Genomic DNA, 21723 nt, shown 5'->3' with positions numbered 1-21723 from the left:
TTTAAAAATTAGCAAAGGATTTGAATAGACATTTCTCCAAAGAAGGTATACAGATGGCCAAGGAACACGTGAACCAATGCTCAACATCATTAGCCATTAGAGAAATGCAAATTAAAACCACACAATATCATTTCATATCTGCTAGATGGCTACTATTTATTAAAATGAAAAATAACAATTATTGGAGAGGTTGAAGAGAAATTGGAATAATGCAGTACTGATGGGAATGTAAAATGGTATATCTAGCCACTGTGGAAAGCAATATGGCAATTCCTAAAAACGTTAAAGATAGAATTACCATCTGTCCCAGCAATCCCACTTCTAGGTGAATACCAAAAAGAGTGAAAATAGGGTCAGACACAGATGATTATATACCAATATTTATACTAGCATTTTTCACAATAGCCCAAAGCTGTAAACAACTTAAGTATCTGTGCTGGTTTGAAAGGAAGTATGCCCCCTAGAAAAGCCATGTTTTAATCAAAATCTCATTTCATAAAGGTAGAATAAACCCTACTCAATACTGTATGTTTGAAACTGTAATCAGATCATCTCCCAGGATGATGTGATTTAGTTAAGAGTGGTTGTTAAGATGGATTCGGTGACAACATGTCTCCACTCATATGGGTGGGTCTTGATTAGTTTATTGGAGTCCTATAAAAGAGGAAACATTCTGGAGAAAAAGAGATTCAGAGAGAGCAGAGAATGCTGCAGCATCATGAAGCAGAGGATCCACGAGTCAGCAAACTTTGGAGATGAAGAAGAAAAATGCCTCCTGGGGAGCTTCATGAAACCAGAAGCCAGGGGAGAAGAAGCTAGCAGATGACGCCATGTTTGCTATGTGTCCCTCCAGGAGACAGAGGAACCCTGACCGTGTTCACCATTTGCCTTTCCAGATGAGAGAGAAACTCTGACTGTGCTCACCATGTGCCCTTACACTTCAGAGAGAAAACCTGAACTTCATTGGCCTTGTTAGACCAAGGTATCTTTCCTTGGATGCCTTTGATTGGACATTTCTATAGACTTGTGGTAATTGGGACATTTTCTCAGTCTTAGAACTGCAAATTAGCAACTCATTCAATTCCCCCTTTTAAAAGCCATTCTGTTTCAGGTGTATTGCATTCCAGCAGCAAGCAAACAAGAACAGTATCCATCAAAAAATGAACAGACAAACAAAATGTGGTAATGCACACAACAGAGTATTATGTGGCTATAGTACAAAATGAAGTCGAGACATGCTGTAATATGAAAGCACATTGAAAACATTATTCTCAATGAAATAAGCAAGATACATGAAGGTAAAAAATGTATCACTCATAACAGGTATCTCGAAATAGCAAATTCACAGAGATAGAAGGTTAGGGGTAACTGGAGGAGGCGTACATAGGGAGTATTTGTAAATAAACAATTTTAAAAGAAAAAATACATCAAAAAGTAGATGATATCAGGGTGGGTCATGGTGGCCCAGTGGCAGAGTTCTCACCTGCCATGCCGGAGACCAGGGTTCAATTCCCGGTACTGCCCATGTGGGAAAAAAAACACAAACAGGTGAGATCAAAGGTGATGGTGGAGTTATACAGAGAATGCCGGGTTTAACATATCAGCATGATTGCTGAATTAGTATATTTATATTTCTTTTAGTCTCCAGTAACTGAGAGTACCTAGAAATAAAAACCTAAAATAGTGGAATCATAACCCATACCAAACTCCGTGATCCTTTTCGTTGCAATGTTCTCTGAAAATTATTGCTTTTTTGTGTATATGCTATCTTTCACAAAAAAGAAAAAAAAGAGAGAAGTAAAAATATAATAGAGAAGGTAGGACTTAACAAATGAATATGACTGTTGAATCATTATATTGATATTTCTTTTGATCTCTAGTGTCTTGAAGCAGCTAGAAGAAAAAAATGAAAAACTGTGGAACTGTAACCCATAACAAATTTAAAATCTGTTGTATAACTACTTGTTAAAACGTACTTGAAAATTTATGGCTTTTCTGTATATATGCTATTTTTCACAATAAGAAAAATAAAAAATAAATAAAATCAAACATTTCACATACTAAATGCATATGCATTTATAAATAAATGTGCTTACTTGTAAACACAGTAAATATATGCAGTAAAAACTCATGTTATGAGAGTGTTCAGAAGAAGAGGGAGATGGCCTTCACATATTACTTTATATATTTCTGAAGGGTTTCCACTTTTTATATAATTCTAAACATTTTATCTATTTAGGTGGGGGAGAAAAAGAAGAGGAACCCCAAAAGAAAATGTGCTCTGAAATCCTGCAATGGGAAGTGGAATGTTACTGAAATGTAAGGAAAAATTTAAAAACTGGAAGTGTGCCCCTTTAGGCATCAATACATTAGGAGAAACACTGTAGCAGAATGGAAAGCACACAGGACTTGAAGATATCATTTCACTTCCATTCTAGGTCATGCCACATATTGGTCTAGACCAACATTTGCATCACTCCAGAAAGAGATAAAAAGAAAAAAGAAAAAACTCAACCAGTGGGTCAAGGAAGAAATTCAAGAGAAATCAGTAAATATCTCAAGGCAACTGAGAACGAAAACACAACATATTAAAATTTACAGGATGCAGCAAAAGGCAGTGCCAAGAGGGAAATTTATTGCCCTAACTGCCTATATCAATAAAGAAGAAAGAGCAAAAATCGAGGAATTAGCTGTTCACTTGGAAGAACTAGAGAAAGAACAGCAAACAAATCCCAAAGAAAGCAAAAGGGAAGAAATAACAAAGAATAGAGCAGAAATAAATGAAATTGAGAACGAGAAAATCAACAAAACCAGAAGTTGGTTCCATGAGAAAATCTAAGATTGATGGACCATTAGCAAGGTTGAAAAAAAGAAGAGAGAGGATGCAAATAAAGAAAAGCAGAAAAGGAAGAGGAGACATAACCACTGACCTCACAGAAATAAAGGTGTTAATGAGAGGATACTATGAACAACGTTATGCTAATAAACTAGACAAGACAGATGAAATGGACAACTTCCTAGAAAGGCATAAACAATTAACACTGACTCGAGAAGAAACAGATGACCTCAACAAACCAATCACAAGTAAAGAAATTGAATGTTATTAAGAAGCTTCCAAAAAAGAAGAGTACAGGACCAGAAATCTTCACATGTGAATTCTACCAAACATTCAAAAAGAATTAGTACAATCCTGCTCAAACTCTTCAAAAAAAATTGAAGAGGATTTTTTTTAACTCATTCTATGAAACCAACATTAACCTCATACTAAAGCCAGACAAAGATACTACAAGAAAATAAAATTGCAGACCAATCTGTCTAATGAATATAAATGGAAAAATCCTCAGCAAAGGTCTTGCAAATTGAATCCAACAGCACATTAAAAGAATTATACACCATGACCAAGCAGGATTCATTCCAGGTATGCAAGGATGGTTCAACATAAAATAATCAATGTAATACACCACATCAACAAAGCAGAAAAACCACATGATCATCTTGATTGATGCAGAAAAGGCATTTGACAAAATTCAACACTTCTTCTTGTTGAAAACAGTTCAAAGGAAAGGAATAGAAGGGAACTTTCTCAACACGATAAAGGGAATATATGAAAAACCCACAGCAAACATAATCTTCAATGGGGAAAAACTGAAACTTTCCCCCTAAGATTAGGAACAAGACACAGATGTCCACAATCACCACTGTTAGTTAACACTGTGTTGGAAGTTCTAGCCAGAGCAATTAAACAAGAAAAAGAAATACGAGGCATCAGAACTGGAAAGGAAGAGGTAAAACTCTCACTACACATGATAAGATACTATATCTTATCCTGAAAAACCCACAGCAAAACTACTAGAGCTAATAAATGAGTACAGCAAAGTGGCAGGTTACAAGTTCAACACTCAAAAATCTATAGCGTTTCTATACACTAGTAATAAGAAATGTGAGGGTGAAATCTACTTAAAAAAATCCATTTACAATGGCAACTAAAAAATAAAATATTTAGGAATAAATTTAACTAAGGATACAAAAGACCTATACAAAGAAAACTACAAGAAATTGCTAAAAGAAATCAAAGAAGACCTGAATAACTGGAAGGGCATACCATGTTCATGGACTGGAAGATTAAATATAGTTGAGATATCAATTCTACCTATTGATTTTCAGATTCAATGCAATACCAATTAAAATCCCAAAAACTTGCTTTTCAGAAATAGAAAAACCAATAACCAAATTTATCTGGAAAGGCAGGGTGCCCCGAATAGCCAAAAATATCCTGAGAATGAAAAATGAAGCTGCAGGTCTCATACAACCTGCCTTTAAAGCTAATTACAAAGCTACAGTGGTCAAAATGGCATGTTACTGGCATAAAGATAGATATAGTGACCAATGGAATCAAATAGACTGTTCAGATATAGACTGCTCATGTACTGACAACTGATCTTTGATAAGGCAGTCAAGCCAACTCACCCGGGACAGAACAGTCTCTTCAATAAATGGTGCCTAGAGAACTGGATATTCACATGCAAAAGAATGAAAGAGGATCCATATCTCACACACTATACAAAAATTAACTCAAAATGGATTAAAGACCTAAACATTAGATCTAAGATTATAAAACTTTTAGAAGAAAATGCAGAGAAATATCTTAGAAATCTTATAATAGGAGGTGGTTTCCTAGATCTTAAATGAGCATTGAAGAAAGAAATAGATAAATGTGAACTCCTCAAAACTAAACACTTCTGTGCATCAATGAACTTTGTCAAGAAAGTAAAAAGACAGCCTACAAAATGGGAGACAATATTTGGAAATGATATACCAGATAAGGGTCTAGTATCCAGAATATAGAGAGAGACTGAACAACTCAACAACAAAAAGAAAAACAAGTCAATTACAAAATGGGCAATAGGCATGAACAGACACTTCCCAGAAGAGGAAGTACAAATGGCCAAAAGGCACATGAAAAGATGCTCAACTGCACTGGCTAATACAAATGCAAAACAAAACCACAATGAGATATCATCTCACACCCACCAGAATGGCCATTATCAATAAAACAGAAAACAACAAGTGCTGGAGAGGATGTGGAGAAAAAGGCACAATTATCCACTGTTGGTGGGAATGTAAAATAGTACAACCATTGTGGAAGGCAGTTTGGAGGTTCCTCAGGAAGCTAAGTATAGAATTGCCATATTATCCAGAAATACCATTGCTAGGTATCTACTTAGAGGACATAAGGGCAAGAACACAAATGAACATTTGCACACCAATGTTTATAGCAGCATTATTTACAATTGCCAAGAGAACGAAACAGCCCAAATGTCCATCAACAGATGAGTGGCTAAACAGGCAATGGTATATAGATACGATGGAATATTATGCAGCTGAAAGACAGAATAAAGTTATGAAGCATGTAATAACATGGATGGACCTTGAAGACAGTATGCTTAGAGAGATTAGCCTGAAACAAAAAGACAAATACTGCATGGTCTCACTGATATGAACTAACATTAATGAGTGAACTTGGACAATTTCAGTTAAGAACAGAGACCATCAGGAGATAGAAACAGGGTAGATTTTGGGTAATGGGACCTGAAGGGATACAGGTTGTGCAACAAGACTGATTGTAAAAATTCAAAAATGGATAGCACAACACTACCTAACTGTAACACAAAGTTACTACACTGAATGAAGCTGAATGTGAGAATGATAAAGGGAGGAGGGCCGGGGACACAAGTGAAATGAAAAGGAAAGATAGATGATACAGACGGAAATAGTATCAATCTAGGAATGCCTCGAGTGTACAAGGATAGTGACTAAATGTACAAATTAAAAAATGTTTTTGTATGAAGAAGAACAAAGGAATGTCAATATTGCAGGGTGCTAAAAACAGATGGAAATTCATATTTTAAAAGTTTAATGTGTGTGTGAGACTAAAGCAAAAAATGTTTATTTGGTACAAAAATTATATTTTGAATAGTGGATCTCATAATATAATTTATATGGACAGTTATTTGAACATTATAAGTACATGGAACCTTGAGTAGGACATGAGATTTTTAAGTTTGTCCAGAGTGATACCCTGATAAATCCCAGAGTGATTCGAACAGTGAATAACAAAGTATTAGCAAAGTCCCCTTGGGGAATGGTGAGAAAGACTATCCCGTATGAAGAAGACCTGATATTCTCACAAGCAGTGATGACAACAAAATCAATGGACCAAACTCTCAGTCTTTGGGTTTGTTCATATGAAACATATCCCCTCAAAGAAGAGGCTAAGCCTACTTAAAATTAGGCCTAAGAGTCACCCCCAGAGAACCTCTTTTGTTACTCAGATAAGGCTTATCTCTCAATCAACACAGCAAGCAAACTCACTTCCCTCCCCCTCTCTACATGAGACATGACTCCCAGGGGTGTAAACCTCCATAGCAGCATGGGAAAGGAATCCTAGAACGACCTGGGACTCAGCAACAAGGGACTGAGAAAACCTTCTCGACTGAAAGGGGGAAGAGAGAAATGAGATAAAATGAAGTGTCAGTGGCTGAGAGTTTCAAAGAGAGTCGAAAGGTTATCCTGGAGGTTATTCTTATGCATTATATAGATAACCCCTTTTTAGTTTAAGATGTATTAGAGAGGCTAGAGGAAGTACCTGAAACTGTAGAGCTGTGTTCCAGTAGCTACGTTTCTTTAAGATGATTCTATGATGATACAGCTTTTGGAAGTCACAGTGTAACTGTGAAAACCTTGTTCAGGTGTTCCTTTTATCTACAGTAGGGACAGATGAGTAAAAATATGCATTAAAAATAAATAAATAATGGGGGGAACAAATGTTAAAATAAATTGGGTAGAGGGAAATACTAGTGGTCAATGAGAAGGAGGGGTAAAGGGTATGGTATGTATGAGTTTTTTCTTTTTATTTCTTCTTCTACAGTGATGTAAATGTTCTAAGAAATGATCATGGTGATGAATATACAACTATGTGATGATACTGTTAGCCATTGATTGCACACAAGTGTATAATGTTCATGTTAACAACGTGCATATTGTATGCTGATTGATTTTATTCATTAAAAAATTTAAAAAATAGTCACAAAAAGAAATAAAAAGCACATGAAGATATGCTCATTTTCCTTAGCTATAAGGGAAATTCAGATCAAGACAACAATGAGATACCACCTCACACCTATAAGAATGGCTGCTATTAAACAAACAGGAAACTAAAAATGTTGGAGAGGATGTGGAGAAATTGGGACACATGCATTGCTGGTGGGAATGTATAATGTACAGCCACTATGGAAGACAGTTTGGCAGTTCCTTAGGAACCTAAATATTGAGTTGCCCTATAACCCATCAATAGCAGTACTTGGTATATACCTGGAAGAGCTGAAAGCAATGACACAAACATGCATTTGCACATCAATGTTCATAGCGGCATTATTCACAACTGCCAAAAGATGGAAACAATCCAAATACCTGGGAACAGATGAGTAGATTAACAAAATGCAGTATATACATATGATGGAATACTATGCAGCAGTAAGACAAAATGACATCCTGGAGCACATGACAAGACGGATGAGCCTTGAGGACATAATGCTGAGTGAAACAGGCCAAACACAAATGGATAGCTACTGTATGACTCCACTTTTATGACCATGGTAAAGGTAAAATCAGAAGCTTATAATACAGAATATAGGGGATTTAGAGATACATAGAAGCTAGAGATGGGTGAACGGTTAGCTAATGAGGTTGAACGCAAACGTAAGGGAATAGATAGACGTGAAGGCAGTTCTCTAGTAGGTCTGCAAGTAGTATTACCATATTGAAGGTGAACAAGATTGAAAGGGGTTGTATACACCTATGTGTCCCATTGATTAACACTAGAAATATAAATCTGTTTTTGCAAGAAGTAATTTCAAGGTACGATTTGTGTACAGAGAGTGATTAAGTCCAGGTTACAAGGGGGAAATTGCTACTGCATGCTATGAACTATGTTTAAGAGGAAAACATCAGCAGTACATCAACAGCAGAGGTAAATAATGGGGGGAAGGACAAGAGTTAAGAGGAGGTTTAGATTTCCTATTTGGAGAGGGTGTGTTTACTGGTTATCTTTCTCTTGGAAACAATGAAATTATCTGAAGTTGAGTGTTGAGAGACTGTGGACTTAAGGCATTATATATGATGCATAATGAATTGCAGTGGCTGAAGGGTTCACTGACTGAGAAGTAGATTGGCAAACAATGGTGCATACAAATGATCAAATATTGTGCTGTTACAAAAAGGAACAAAGTTGTGAGGTATGCAGCAATGTGAGTGAACCTGTGGGTCATTTGGTGGTGCAAAATAAGCTAGAAATGGAAGAACAATTATTGTATGGTCTCCTTTAGAAAATGCTTATAAGAAAACAGGGGACTATACTTTAAGTTCTTATAGCAGACACATTTAGTCCAGGGTGCTAGTTATTACTTCTGGAGTATGGGAGGCTATTTTACATATCTGTAAACTGGTATTTAGAGATTTAAGACCAAAACCAACTGGGTGAGGATTAAGGTAATTCAGAACACAGGATTAAGGAACCCATTGTCTGTATTTTAGAACTGCACCTACTTTTTGACACCAAAGAATGAAAGGTTTGTTTTTCTGAAATCTAAATTTTCTGTAGTACGTACTCAAATTCAACCTGGCTGGATAGCTCATTTGAGCAATTAAAACACAGGGAGCCCAGAATAAGAATGAGGACCTTTAATCCTGTATAACTTAATGTAATGCCTGGATACATCCTAGAATATGTTACACAGATAATCAAAAAGGATTGGCAAAGTCCCTTGAAGGATGCGAGAAAAAATATGGAAGGATTAAACTTCACCATCAGGGAATCCCCTGATACTCTGTCGAATATTAGAGACATCCAAATCAATAGGCCAAGCCCTTGATCATGAGGCTTACTCTTGTGAAGCTTATGTACGTACAGAGAAGCTTAGATCACCTATAGGTATGCTAAGAGTTAATTCTGGAGGACCTCTTTTGTTGCTCAAATATGACCTTACTCTCTCTAAGCCCAACTCTGTAAGTGAAATCATTGCTTCCCCCCTACGAGGGACATGACATCCAGGGGTGAAGTCACCCTGGAGGCATGGGAGATGACTCCCAGGGATGAGTCTCAGCCTGGTACCATGGGATCAACAATTCCATCTTGACCAAAAGGGGGAAAAGAAGTGTAATTAATAAAGTATCAGTGGCTAGATGAGTTCAAATAGAGTCGAGAGGCTACTCTGCAGGTCACTCTTACACAAGCTTCAGTTAGATACTGCTACCTATCATAACTTGCCAAACCACAACAAAAACCATTTAAGCCAATCCTAAAGAATACCTAGGACAATATATAAAATTCTACAAAGGTTCCATGCACTAGGGTAACTTTCCAGAAATCTACAACCTCTAGATGCATTCCTGGACCACATAAGTCCTGAAACCTAGAGGGCTCAACCTCTCCAGAACATCAGCTAGTTCCATCTTCCTACTCCATATTATTGACAACCCCTTTCAACATGAAAAAGTTAGAATGGCATAGCCCAACTACCCCTAAAGTGTGAGGCAGAAAGATGAAAGTTGATGGTGGAGTTATACAGAGAAGGTAGGGTTTAACAAACCAAGATGACTGCTGGATCACTAAACTGATATTTCTTTTAGTTTCTGGTATCTTAGAGCACCTAGAATAAAAACCTAAAACTGGAATTGTAACCCTTATCAAACTGTGAAATCTGTTCTACAACTAATTGTTGTGCAGTGCTTTTCAGATTTTTTGTTTTTTATATATGTTATTTCTCACAAAAAAGAAAAAAATAGTCCATTGTGATGATAAAAACATATATATTTTTCTTCTAGCCTCCAATATCTCAGAGCACTTAGAAGGAGAAATTTGAGATGATGGTATGGTAGCCCATGAGAAACTTGGACCTGTCCTGTAACTACTTGTTGAAGAGTGCTTTGAAAGCTGTTGCTTTTTTCTTTCTTTGCTTTGTATATATGTTATATTATACAATTAAAAATATATATATTTTTTATAAGTCAATTGGCCAAGGATGTGTAAATTCGTTTCTAGAGACACAACTCTATTTCTTTATTCTGTATGTCTGTTCATACCTTATGCTGACTCAATGACTGCTGCTGTGTAATAAGTTTTGAAATCAGGAAATGTTAGTCCTCTAACTTTATTCTACTTTTCAAGATGGCTATTGCTATTTTAAGCCCCTTCCTCTTCCATATAAATTTGTTGATTGACTTTTCCATTTCTGTAAAGAATGGGTTTTCATTGGGGTTGCATTGAGTTTGTAAATCATTTTGAGAAGTATTAACATTTCACCAATATTGTCTCCAAATCAATGAACACAAAATAGCCTTCCTTCAATGAAGTTATTTTTAATTTTCTTTCAGCCATGACGTGTGGTTTTCTGAGTACAAGTCCCTTACATACTTAGGTTTTTTTTTCAGTATCTTTATGAGAAATCTTCACTTACATCAGTCCATCCACAGTATATAATCAATGGCTCATAATATCAGCATATAGTTGTGTATTCATCACCATCATCATTTTTAGAACATTTGCATCACTCCAGAAAAAGAAATAAAAACTAAAAAGAAAAACTCATATATCCCATACCACTTATTCCTTCGTCTCACTGACTAGTAGGTATTAAAAACTATCCAAGTTTTTTGCCTTTTATCCCCCCCATTATATATATTTTTTGTCTTTGTGTTTTTACTCATCTATCCATACCCTAGATAAAAGGAGCACCAGACACAAGGTTTTCACAATCATGCAGTTACACTGTGTAATAGTTAGGGTTCTCTAGAGAAACAGAATCAACAAATACAATATTTATAGAACTGTCTCATGTAACTGTGGGAATGCAGAGCCCAAAACCACAGGACAGGCTGTGAAGCTGGTGATTCCGATGTTGGGTCTGGACGAACTCCACAGGAGAGGCTTGCCGGTCAAAGCAGGAAGAGGGCCTGTCCCTTCTGAATCCTCCTTAAAAGGCTTCCAGTGATTAGATTAAGCATCACTCATTGCAGAAGACAATCCCCTTGGTTGATTACAAATGGAATCAGCTGTGGATGCAGCTGTCATGATTATGATTTAATTCTATGAAATGTCCTCTTCGCAACAGACAGGCCAGTACTTACCCAACCACACAAACAGGTACCACCATTTGGCCAAGATGACACATGAACCTGACAATGACAGTTCATCCCTTGTCAACTTGACAGCTATATATATCACCTTAAACCATACCTAATTTCCAAATAAAACACACATTTTTTTCTTTCATCTAATAAAATTCAAGTGTCCTGCATATAACTGGAAACACATTAAACCTCTCCAAAATAGGGTGCAAATCCTTGGGTAATAGTCATTCTTAAACTTGATATCTTACAATGTAAATAGTATAACAGGAACAAAACAGCATTATAGTTGTCATTTCTGTAACTGATCATGTGGTTGAAGTGCATATTTATCACTACCTTCTTCCACTACCCATTCCATGTTCCCTTTACCCTCAGCAAGCACTTCAGCTAGCCATGGTTCTTTGCCTGGTGGGGTGACCCAAACCTTCATTCCTGAAGTTTCAGACCCATTGGTAGTCCTGCCTGGGATGGGTTGTTGTAGTTTTTCATTGATTTTAATCCCAGGACATGCTAGTACTAAAAGATGCCCTAGGGGATCTCCCATATTCCAAGAAAACTCTTCTTTACCTCCATTGTGTAGTTGCAGTCCTATTTCCCCCTGATAATTAGGGTCAATCACCCCAAACAATAATGTAATCCCCTTCTTGGCTTGTTGATCCAGGGGCAGGAGTAGCCCAAATTGACCACGTGGCCGTCTTAGATTTCAGTTCAATGGAATCATTGTTGTTTCTCCGGGTGGAAGCATACCCCCTTTTGGAACTAAAACCTGTAGACCAGCAGAGGTCAGGGTCGGAGGGATAGGAAGCAAATACTTTCCTAGTGCATCACTAGGGGTAACAGTGAGTGGTACCACTTCCACTTCCACCCCTTTTTCCTGGACTTCATGGATCCTGGCTATGAGAAACAGCACCATACAGTGGATGCTGGTTCAGAATATGTACAGCTTCGTGGAGAACATTACCCCAGCCCTGCAAGGTACTGCCACCTAGTTGGCACCGTAATTGAGTTTTCAAAAGGCCATTCCACTGTTCTATCAATCCAGCTGCTTCTGGATGATGGAGAACATGGTATGACCAGACTTTCATGAGCATGTGCCCATTCCTGCACTTCATTTGCTGTGAAGTGTGTTCCTTGATCAGAAGCAATGCTGTGTGGAATACCATGACGGTGGCTAAGGCATTCTCTAAGCCCGTGGATGGTAGTTTTGGAAGAAGCATCACGTGCAGGGAAGGCAAAAAGGCACACCCATATCCAGAGTATGTGTCTATTCCAGTTAGAACAAATTGCTGCCCCTTCCATGAAGGGAGTGGTCCAATGTAATCAACTTGCCTCCTTATACCTGGCTGGTCACCTTGGAGAATGGTGCCATATCAGGGGCTGAGTGTGGGTCTCTGCTGCTGGCGGATTGGGCACTGTATCAGTTAGGATTCTCTAGAGAAACAGAATCAACAGGGAACACTCAAAAATATAAAATTTATAACAGTGTCTCACGTGACCACGGGAACACAGAGTCCAAAACCCGCAGGGCAGGCTGTGAAGCTGATGATTCCGATGGAAGGTCTGGACAAACTTCACAGGAGAGGCTCGCTGGCCGGAGCAGGAAGAGAGACTGTCTCTTCTGAATCTTCCTTAAAAGGCTTCCAGTGATTAGATTAAGCATCACTCCTTGTAGAAAACACTTCCCTTGGCTGATGACAAATGGAATCAGCTGACATGATCATGATTTAATTTTATGAAATGTCCTCATCACAACAGACAGGATAGCACTTACCCAACCAGACGAACAGATACCACCACTTGGGCAAGTTGACACATGAACCTGACCCATGACACACTGTAAAAGCTATATAGTTATACAATCACCTTCAGGAAGTAAGATTACTGGAATATAGTTCAACAGTTTTAGGAAGTTCTCTCTGGCCTTTCTAATAAACAATAAACTAAAAAGCGATATCTACAGAATGCATAAGGATAACCTCTCGACTCTGCTTGAAATCTCTCAGCCACTGGAACTCTACTTGGTCTCATTTCTCTCTTCCCCCTTTTGGGCAAAAAGACTTTCTCAATCCTATGCTGCTGAGAACCAGCTTCTGTCCCACAATGCCATGGAGATTTACACCCCTGGGAATCAAGTTCCACAAAGGGAGATCAGTGAGTTAACCTGCTAACTGAGCTTACAAAGAAAGGCCGCATTTCTTCAACAAAAGAGGTTCTCTGGGGGGTGATTTTTAGGCATAATTATATGTACGCTTAGCTTCTCCTTTGCAGAAATAAGTTTCATAGGGGCAAACTCCAAGATCAAGGGCTCAGCCTATTGAACTGATTGTCCCACTGCTGGCGAGAATAGCAGGAATTCCTCAGATGGGGAAGTTGAATATTTCCTCCTTTCTCCCTAGCCCCCAAGGGACCTTTGCAAATACTTTTTTATTATTTGCCCAAATTACTGTGGGATGTATCGGGGCATCATACTAATCTGCACAAAGCAACGAGATCTCACACCCAATTCATGATTCCATGTAACTGTGGTGTTTGAATAAACTGACCGTACAAGTTAAGTTAGATAATGCACTACCCAAAATACAAATTTTGCACCAAATAAATAGCTCTCCCTTTGGTCTCACACAGAAGCTCAAGTTTTAAAATATGGATCATATCATCCCTTACCCTGATTTACCTTAGTCCTATCCAGATCAGCCTCATTAATATTTCTGGTCAAAGTCTGATCACTTTTTCAACTTTTTTAACAACTGCTGTATAGGGGGGTACTGCTGACTTCCACAGCATCAGAGCTCTAACTCTTGAGTCTCAGGTGTCACAAAAATACCCAAAGTTTCTGGGAATGACCAGGTTATACACGAATAGCTCAGTATCTCAGAATTAGAAATAACAGTTACAACTCCTGAATAGATATGACTGCTATAAGAGCTTACAATCTAGGAACTGTTACATTAGGCAAGAACCTGATATCCCATGCTCTCAACTTCAATTCTCCAAGTTTGTGTATTATAGCTCATCCATATGAATGAGGCACATAATATTTGTTTTTTTCTTTCGGACACTTTATTCAACACACTGTCCTCAAGGTTTATTCACCCAGTTGCAAGCCTCACAACTTCATTCCTTCTTGCAGCCACTCAGTAATCCGTTGTACGCATTCACGACAGCTCCCCCTTCTATTCCTCAGTCATTGTACCTTTAGGTCACCTCCATCCATCTTGAATTGTGAACACCGCTGCCATAAACACTATTCTGCAAACATCCATTCGTGTCCCCACATGCAGTTTCTCCGGGTATATACCTAGCAATGGGATTGCAGGATCATGCAACAACCCCACCTCTAGCCTCCTGTGGAACTACACCACACTGCCCTTCAGAGGGGCTGCACCTTTCATCTTTCCTACTAACAGTGTAAAGGTGTAACCTTTCCCCACATTTTCTCCAGCATTTGTCTCTCTGTTAATTTTTAAAGGCTTTTTTTTGCACATCATACAATTCAACCTAACAGACATGTCTTCATCACCCTAATCTATATGAAGACATTTCCTTTTCTTCCACAATGAGTCTGTACCCTCTCCGATATTATACCCCACTTGTTGACAATGCCTTTGTTACATTCAGTGGAAGCATATTACAATGTTACTATCAACTACAGATCCTGGCTTGCACTGATTGTATTTTTTCCTGTATATCATCCCATTTTTCACACCTTACAATGTTAATAGTCACTTGTTCTCCCTCATGCAAAAATGTTTTGATATTTGTACATTTAATCATCACCACTATCCACTCTAGACATTCTTAAATTACACCAAGGCTTTATCCCCTTTCTTTCTGGTGTCATACGTGCCCCAATCCCTTCTCCCTCAACCATACTCACATTCAGCTTCACAGTAATTCACTTAAATTACTGTGCTACCATCAGATAGTATTCTGCTATCCATTTATGAATTTTTACAATCAGTTCTGCTGCACATTCTGCATTCCTTCAGCACCAAATGCCCAATCTCTAACCTCTTTCTTTCTCCTGATAACCTGCGTTCTTAACTTTAACTCTCAAAGCTCATTCATTAATGTTAGGTCATATTAGTGAGAACATACAGTATGTGTCTTTTTGTCTCTGGCTAATTTCACTCAGCATCATGTCCTCAAGGTTCATCCATGTTGCTATATGCTTCATGATTTTATTCTGTCTTACAGTTGTGTAATATTTATATTACATATGTGTAATATGTATACACCAAGTTTGTTTAGCCACTTGTCCACTGATGGACAGACATTTAGGTTGTTTCCATCCCTTGGCAATTGTGAATGCTGCTGCTGTAAACATTAGTGTGTGAATGTCCATTTGTGTCCTTGCCTTCCAATCTTCTGAATATATATTTAGTAATGGGATTGCTATATCATATGGCAATTCTATACTTAGCATCCTGAGGAATAACCAAACTGCCTTCCAGAGTGGTTGTACCTTTTTTTTTTTTTTTAACATGGGCAGGCACCGGGAATCGAACCCGGGTCCTCGGGCTTGGCAGGCAAGTATTCTTACCTGCTGAGCCACTGTGGCCCACCCTGGTTGCACCTTTTTGCACAATAGCAGATAAGTGTGCCTCCTTCTTCACATCCTCAATAGCACTTGTGTTTTCTGCTTTTTTGATAATGGTGATTCTAGTGGGTATGAGGTAGTACCTCATTGTGGTTTTGATTTGCATTTCTCTAATAGCCAATGAATTTGAACATCTTTTCATGTGCCTTTTAGCTGTTTGCATTTCCTCTTCTGAAAAGTGTCTGTTCATGTCTTTTGCCCACTTTTTAATTAGATAGCTTGTCTTTTTGTTGTTGAGTTCTAAAATCTCTTTAAATTTTCTGGATATTAAACCCTTATCTGATATGTGGTTTCCAAATACTGTCTCCCATTGAGCAGGCTGCCTTTTTTACTTTCCTGGCAAAATTCTTTGATGCGCAAAAGTGCTTAATTTTCAGGAGGTCCCAAATATCTAATTCTTTTTTTCATTGATCATGCTTTGGGTGTAAAGTTTAGGAAACCACCATCTATGACAAGATTTATAAGATATTTCCGTACATTTTCTTCTAAAAGTTTTATGGTCTTAACTCTAATGTATAGGTCTTTGATTCATTTTCAGTTAATTTTTGTAGAGTGTCAGATATGGATTCTCTTTCATTCTATTGCATATGGATATCCAGTTCTCCATATACTGTTTACTGAAGAAGCTGCTCTGTCCCAGGCGGGTTGGCTTGACTGCCTTATCAAAGATCAATTGTCCATAGATGAGAAGGCCTATTTCTGAACACCCAATCTGATTCCATTGGTCAGTATATCCATCTTCATGACAATACCATGTTGTTTTAACCATTTAACTTTGTAATATGCTTTAAAAGTGAGGTAGTATAACAGCTCCTATTCATTTTTCTTTCTCAAGATAGTTATAGCTATTCAGGGCACTATGCCCTTCCAAATAAATTTAGTTATTGGTTTTTCTATTTCTGCAAAGTAACTTGCTGGAATTTCAATAGGTATTGCATTGAATTGATAAGTCAGTTTGGGTAGAATTGACATCTTGATTATATTTAGTCTTTCAATTCTATGAACACAGTGTGGCCTTCCATGAATTATTTTAGCAATTTCTTGTAGTTTTTTGTGTATAGGTCTGTTGTATTCTTGGTTAAATTTATTCCTAAAATTCGCTTCTTTTTGTTGCTATTGTAAATGGAATTTCTTTTCTTTTTTTCCTCCTCAGATTGCTCGTTACTAGTGAATAGGAACACTACTGACTTTGTGGTATGGATTTCGTATCTTGCCACTTTGCCATACTCATTTATGAGCTCTAGTAGCTCTGCTGTAGATTCCTCTGGATTTTCAACATATATTCTCATATCATCAGCAAACGGTAAGAATTCAACTTCTTTCTTTCTAATTCTGATGGCTTTTATTTCTTTTCCTTGTCTAATTGTTCTGGCTAGAACTTCCAGCATTATATTGAGTAATAGTGGTAACAGTGGGTATCCTTTCCTTGTTTCTGATCTTAGAGGGAATGCTTTCAATCCTTCCCCATTGATGATGATGTTAGCTGTGGGTTTTTCATATATTCCCTTTATCATGCTGAGGAAGTTCTCTTCTATTCCTATCCTTTGAGGTGTTTTCATCAAGAAAAGATGTTGAATTTTGTCAAAGGCCTTTTCTGCATCAATTGAGATAATCATGTAGGCTTTTTTTTTGCTTTGATTCATTGATATGGTGTATTACATAAATTGATTTTCTTGTGTTGAATCAGTCTTGCATACCTGGAACAAATCCTACTTGGTCATGGAGTATAATTCTTTTAATGTGCTGCTGGATTCTATTTGCAAGCATTTTCATGAGGATTTTTGCATCTATGTTCATTAAAGAGATTGGGCTGGAATTTTTTCTTGCAGTATCTTTATCTGGCTTTGGTATTAGGGTGATGTTGGCTTCACAGAATAATTAGGGTAGCTTTCTCTCCTTTTCAATGTTTTTGAACAGTTTGAACAGGAGTATTACTAATTCTTTCTTGAATGCTTGGTAGAATTCACATGTGAAATCATCCGGTTCCAGATTTTTCATTTTTCAGAGCCACTTGATGATTGATTCAATCTTTTCACTCGTCATTAGTTTCTTGAGGTCATCCATTTCTTGTCAAGTCATTCTTGTTTGTTCATGCCTGTGCTGGTTTGAAATGATGTATGCACCCTAGAACAGCCATGTTTTAATCCTAATCCCATTCTGTAAAGGCAGCCATTTCTTCTAATCCCTATTCAATGCTGCAAGTTTGTAACTGTAATCAGATCATCTCCCTGGAGGTGTGATTTAATCAAGGGTGGTTATTAAACTGGATTAAGTGGAGGCATGTCTCCACCCATTTGTGTGGGTCTTGATAAGTTTGCTGGAATCCTATAAAAGAGGAAACATTTTGGAGAAAGTGGGAGATTCAGAGAGAGCAGAGCAGAATGACATAGCCAGGAGAAGCAGAGCCCACCAGCCAGCAACCTTTGGAGATGAAGAAGGAAAATGCCTTCCAGGGAGCTTCATGAAACAGGAAGTCAGGGGAGGAAGCTACCAGATGTCACCATATTAGCCACGTGCCCTTACAGATGAGAGAGAAAACCCTGACCGTGATCACCATGTGCCTTTCAGATGAGAGAGAAACCATGACTGCATTTGCCATGTGCCCTTTCACTTGAGAGAGAAACCCTGAACTTTATCGGCTTTCTTGAACCAAGGTATCTCTCCCTGGATGCCTTAGATTGGACATTTCTATAGACTTGCTTTAATTGGGAAATTATCTCGGTCTTAGAACTGTAAACTACCAACTTATTAAATTTCCTTTTTTAAAAGCCATTCTGTTTCTGGTATATGGCATTCCGGCAGGTAGCAAACTAGAACAATGCCTTTCTAGGAAGCTTTCCATTTCATCTATGTTGTCCACTTTATTAGAATATAGTTACTCATAGTATCCTTTTTTTCTGTGGGGTCAGTGGTGATACCCCCTCTTATACTTCTGATTTATTTACATCCTTTTTTTTTGCCAGCCCAGCTAAGGGTCCATTGATTTTACTGATTTTCTCAAAGAACCAATTTCTGGTTTTGTTGATTTTCTCAATCATTTTCACATTCTCAATTACATTTATTTCTGCTCTAATCTTTGTTATTTCTTTTCTTTTGTATGCTTTGGTGTTAGTTTGCTGTTCTTTCTCTAGTTCTTCCACTTGAACAGCTAATTCTTTGATTTTCACTCTTTCTTCTTTTTTAATATAGGCATCTAAAACAATAATTTTCACTCTCAGTACTATCTTTGCTGCTCCCATAAATTTTGATAAGTTGTGTTTTCATTTTCATTTGCCTCAAGATATTTACTGATTTCTCTTGTACTTTCTTCCTTTACCTACTGGTAGTTTAAGAGTGTGTTGTTTAGCCTACATGTATTTGTGAATTTTCTGGCCCTCTGTCTGTTAATTATTCCCAATTTCATTCCATTATGTTCTGAGAAAGTATATATACTTTGTTAAATTTTTTCCTTTTGTTGCTATTGTAAATGGAATTATAGATTTACTTTTCAGATTGCTCATTGCTGATATATAAAAACACCATTTATTTTTGTAGAAACTTCAGGATTTTCAACATATAGGATTATGTCATCTGCAAACAGTGAAAGTTGTTTCAGTTCTTCTAATCTGGATGTCTCTTATTTCTTTTTCTTGCCTAATTGCTCTGGTTAGAACTTCCAGTATAATGTTGAGTAGTAGTGGTGACAGGAGGCATCCTTGTCTTGTTCCTGATCTTGGGAGGAAAGCATTCAGTAATTCACTGTTGAGTCAAATGTTAGCTGTGGATTCTTCATATATGTCTTTTATAATGTTGAGAAAGTTCTCTTCTAGTTCTAGTTTTCTAAGTGGTTTTATCAAGAAAGAGTAACACATTTTGTCAAAAGTTTTTCCATATTAACTTGATGCAACATCATTATGCGTTTTCCCATTCATTCTACTACTGTGGTGCATTACAATGCTTGATTTTCTTATTTTGAACCACCACTGCATACCTGAGATAAATCCCACATGGTTATGTCATATAATCCTTTTAATACGCTCTTGGGATGGTTTGCTAGTATTTTGTTAAGAATTTTTGCATCTATACTGAGAAGTATACTGGTTGTAATTTTATTTTGGTGGGAGATGTCTTTAACTGGATTTGGTATTAGGCAGAGTAAACATTTTGTTTTTAACTAATTTTAGCCTTACAGGTACTTATAATCTAATTTCACTAGTTTTTCCTACTAATGTTGTTTTTCTATTTCAGAATCCTATCCAGAATCTCACATTGCATTTAATTACTATTTCTCCTTAGCCTTCTGGAGTCTGAGGAACACTTTTTGAGTCTTTTCTTATCTTTAACAATCTTGATGCTTTTGAAGAACACTGATCAGCTGTTCTGTAAAAAGCACTTCAATCTGTGTGCTGAAATTTAAAGATATTTTTCCCTAAAACAGAAACATTTGCACTAAAAGGATTAATAGTATACATAGTTACCATCAGAAATACAGCAATTTAAGTATATTAATCCATCATTTCCAAACCATCTGCAAAAAAGGGTTCCAGGGCATGGTAGGCAGAATAATGATCCACCACAGATTCTTTTTTTTTTTTTTTTAATTTTTTACATGGGCAGGCACCAGGAATTGAACCCAGGTCCTCTGGCATGGCAGGCAAGTGTTCTTGCCTGCTGAGCCACCATGGCCCACCCCACCACAGATTCTTAATCCCTGCTTTCTGTGAATATGCTACCCTACATGGCAAAAGGGACTTTGAAGATGTGATTAATTTAAGGATTTTGAGATGGGAAGATTATTCTAGATTATCACGGCAGTTCCAAAGTAATCAAAAGAGGCCTTAGAATGAAAGTGGGAGGCAAAAGAAAAGGTGATGTGATGACAGAAGAGAAGGTTAGAATGATGGAAGGGGTCCACAGGGCAAGGAATGAGGGCAGCATCTGGAAGCTGCAAAAAGGCCAGGAAACAATTCTTTTCCTAAAGCCTCCCAAAGGGGTGCAGCTATGCTGACATCTTGATTTTAATTCAGTGACTCTGATCTACAAAATCACAAGGTAATAAATTTGAGTTTTTTTAAGTTACTACGTTTGTGGTAATTTGTTACAGCAACTATAGGAAAGTAACACACATGGCCATAAAACTGTAAGAAACACTATATCCTACCCTATCCTGCTCCCAACACAAACACATGCCAACAACCACAGAAATGTGAAGATTCTGAGAAGTTCTAGAGATAAGAAATGAGATTAATATTGTCCAATGCAATTATGTAGTCTTACCTGGCAATAAAACTCCTGATTGGAAGGGAGGTATGAAACATCTATTAAAATTTGAGAAATGCATTTTAGAAAAAACTACAGCAGTTCATTTCTCTAATGTGTAGCATGATCTTACATTTACTTCTACAACAAAATCCAGAGAAGTAATAAAATAAATTTTGGACTAGAGAATTAATGAAATGAAAAACTTGCAAAAAAGATATATGATTAATCTTTTATAGTGGTAAAATATGCATTGTATTTTTATCTTTCCACCTATCTGCTTTTAATCTATCCATCCATCTTCCAAATATCTACAGAGCACTTGTGTTAAATAAGGTATCATGCTGCAAAGTAGCAGTGTTCACAAAAGTCAGCAAACACATACTTGCTAGCCAAGTGGAACTTATTATCTAGAATAAAGAGAACCATATCAAATAAAAGCACCCAAAAAGTTAAAATTATAATTGTGTTCTGAAGAAGAGAAGTTGCAGAATGTACTCTGATCTCATCTCGGGGCATTGTGTAAGAAATTCCCTGAGAACTGGTGACTGAAGTGAAAAATGGTAAACAAGGATGACGAGGTACAGTAATGGTGGTGGCAGTGTCCCAAACAAAGAACACCACGTATAAAGGCTCTTTGCATCTGCTCTTCTGTCTAGCTTTCTCCCATTACCTGGAAATCTCACTATTCTTACTTT

The 21723-nt window shown here is 37.3% G+C and overlaps 1 protein-coding gene across 5 annotated transcripts in view; it reads right to left on the bottom strand.

The window, feature by feature from the left end:
- The window catches only part of LOC143673742 (cytosolic carboxypeptidase 1), a 262732-nt gene that overhangs the window by 28908 nt on the left and 212101 nt on the right, over window positions 1-21723 (bottom strand). The window contains exons 24-25 of one of the 5 annotated variants that reach the window (XR_013170577.1): window positions 7372-7470; window positions 6690-6762 (exon numbers count right to left, since the gene is read on the bottom strand). The exons of 3 other annotated variants lie outside the window; for them this stretch is intronic. Coding sequence is in view for 1 of the 2 variants with exons in the window: in XM_077148655.1 (XP_077004770.1) it covers window positions 6685-6762 (78 nt within the window). In the remaining variant the exon portion in view is untranslated. Of the gene's footprint in view, window positions 1-6646; window positions 6763-7371; window positions 7471-21723 lie in introns of those variants that run through there. One more of the 5 variants, XM_077148655.1, reaches the window with a different exon arrangement.

Source organism: Tamandua tetradactyla, chromosome 2 (genome assembly GCF_023851605.1).
Source record: "Tamandua tetradactyla isolate mTamTet1 chromosome 2, mTamTet1.pri, whole genome shotgun sequence".
Taxonomy (NCBI): domain Eukaryota; kingdom Metazoa; phylum Chordata; class Mammalia; order Pilosa; family Myrmecophagidae; genus Tamandua; species Tamandua tetradactyla.
Note: the sequence above shows the minus strand (reverse complement) of the source record. Positions and strands in the feature narration are given on the sequence as shown.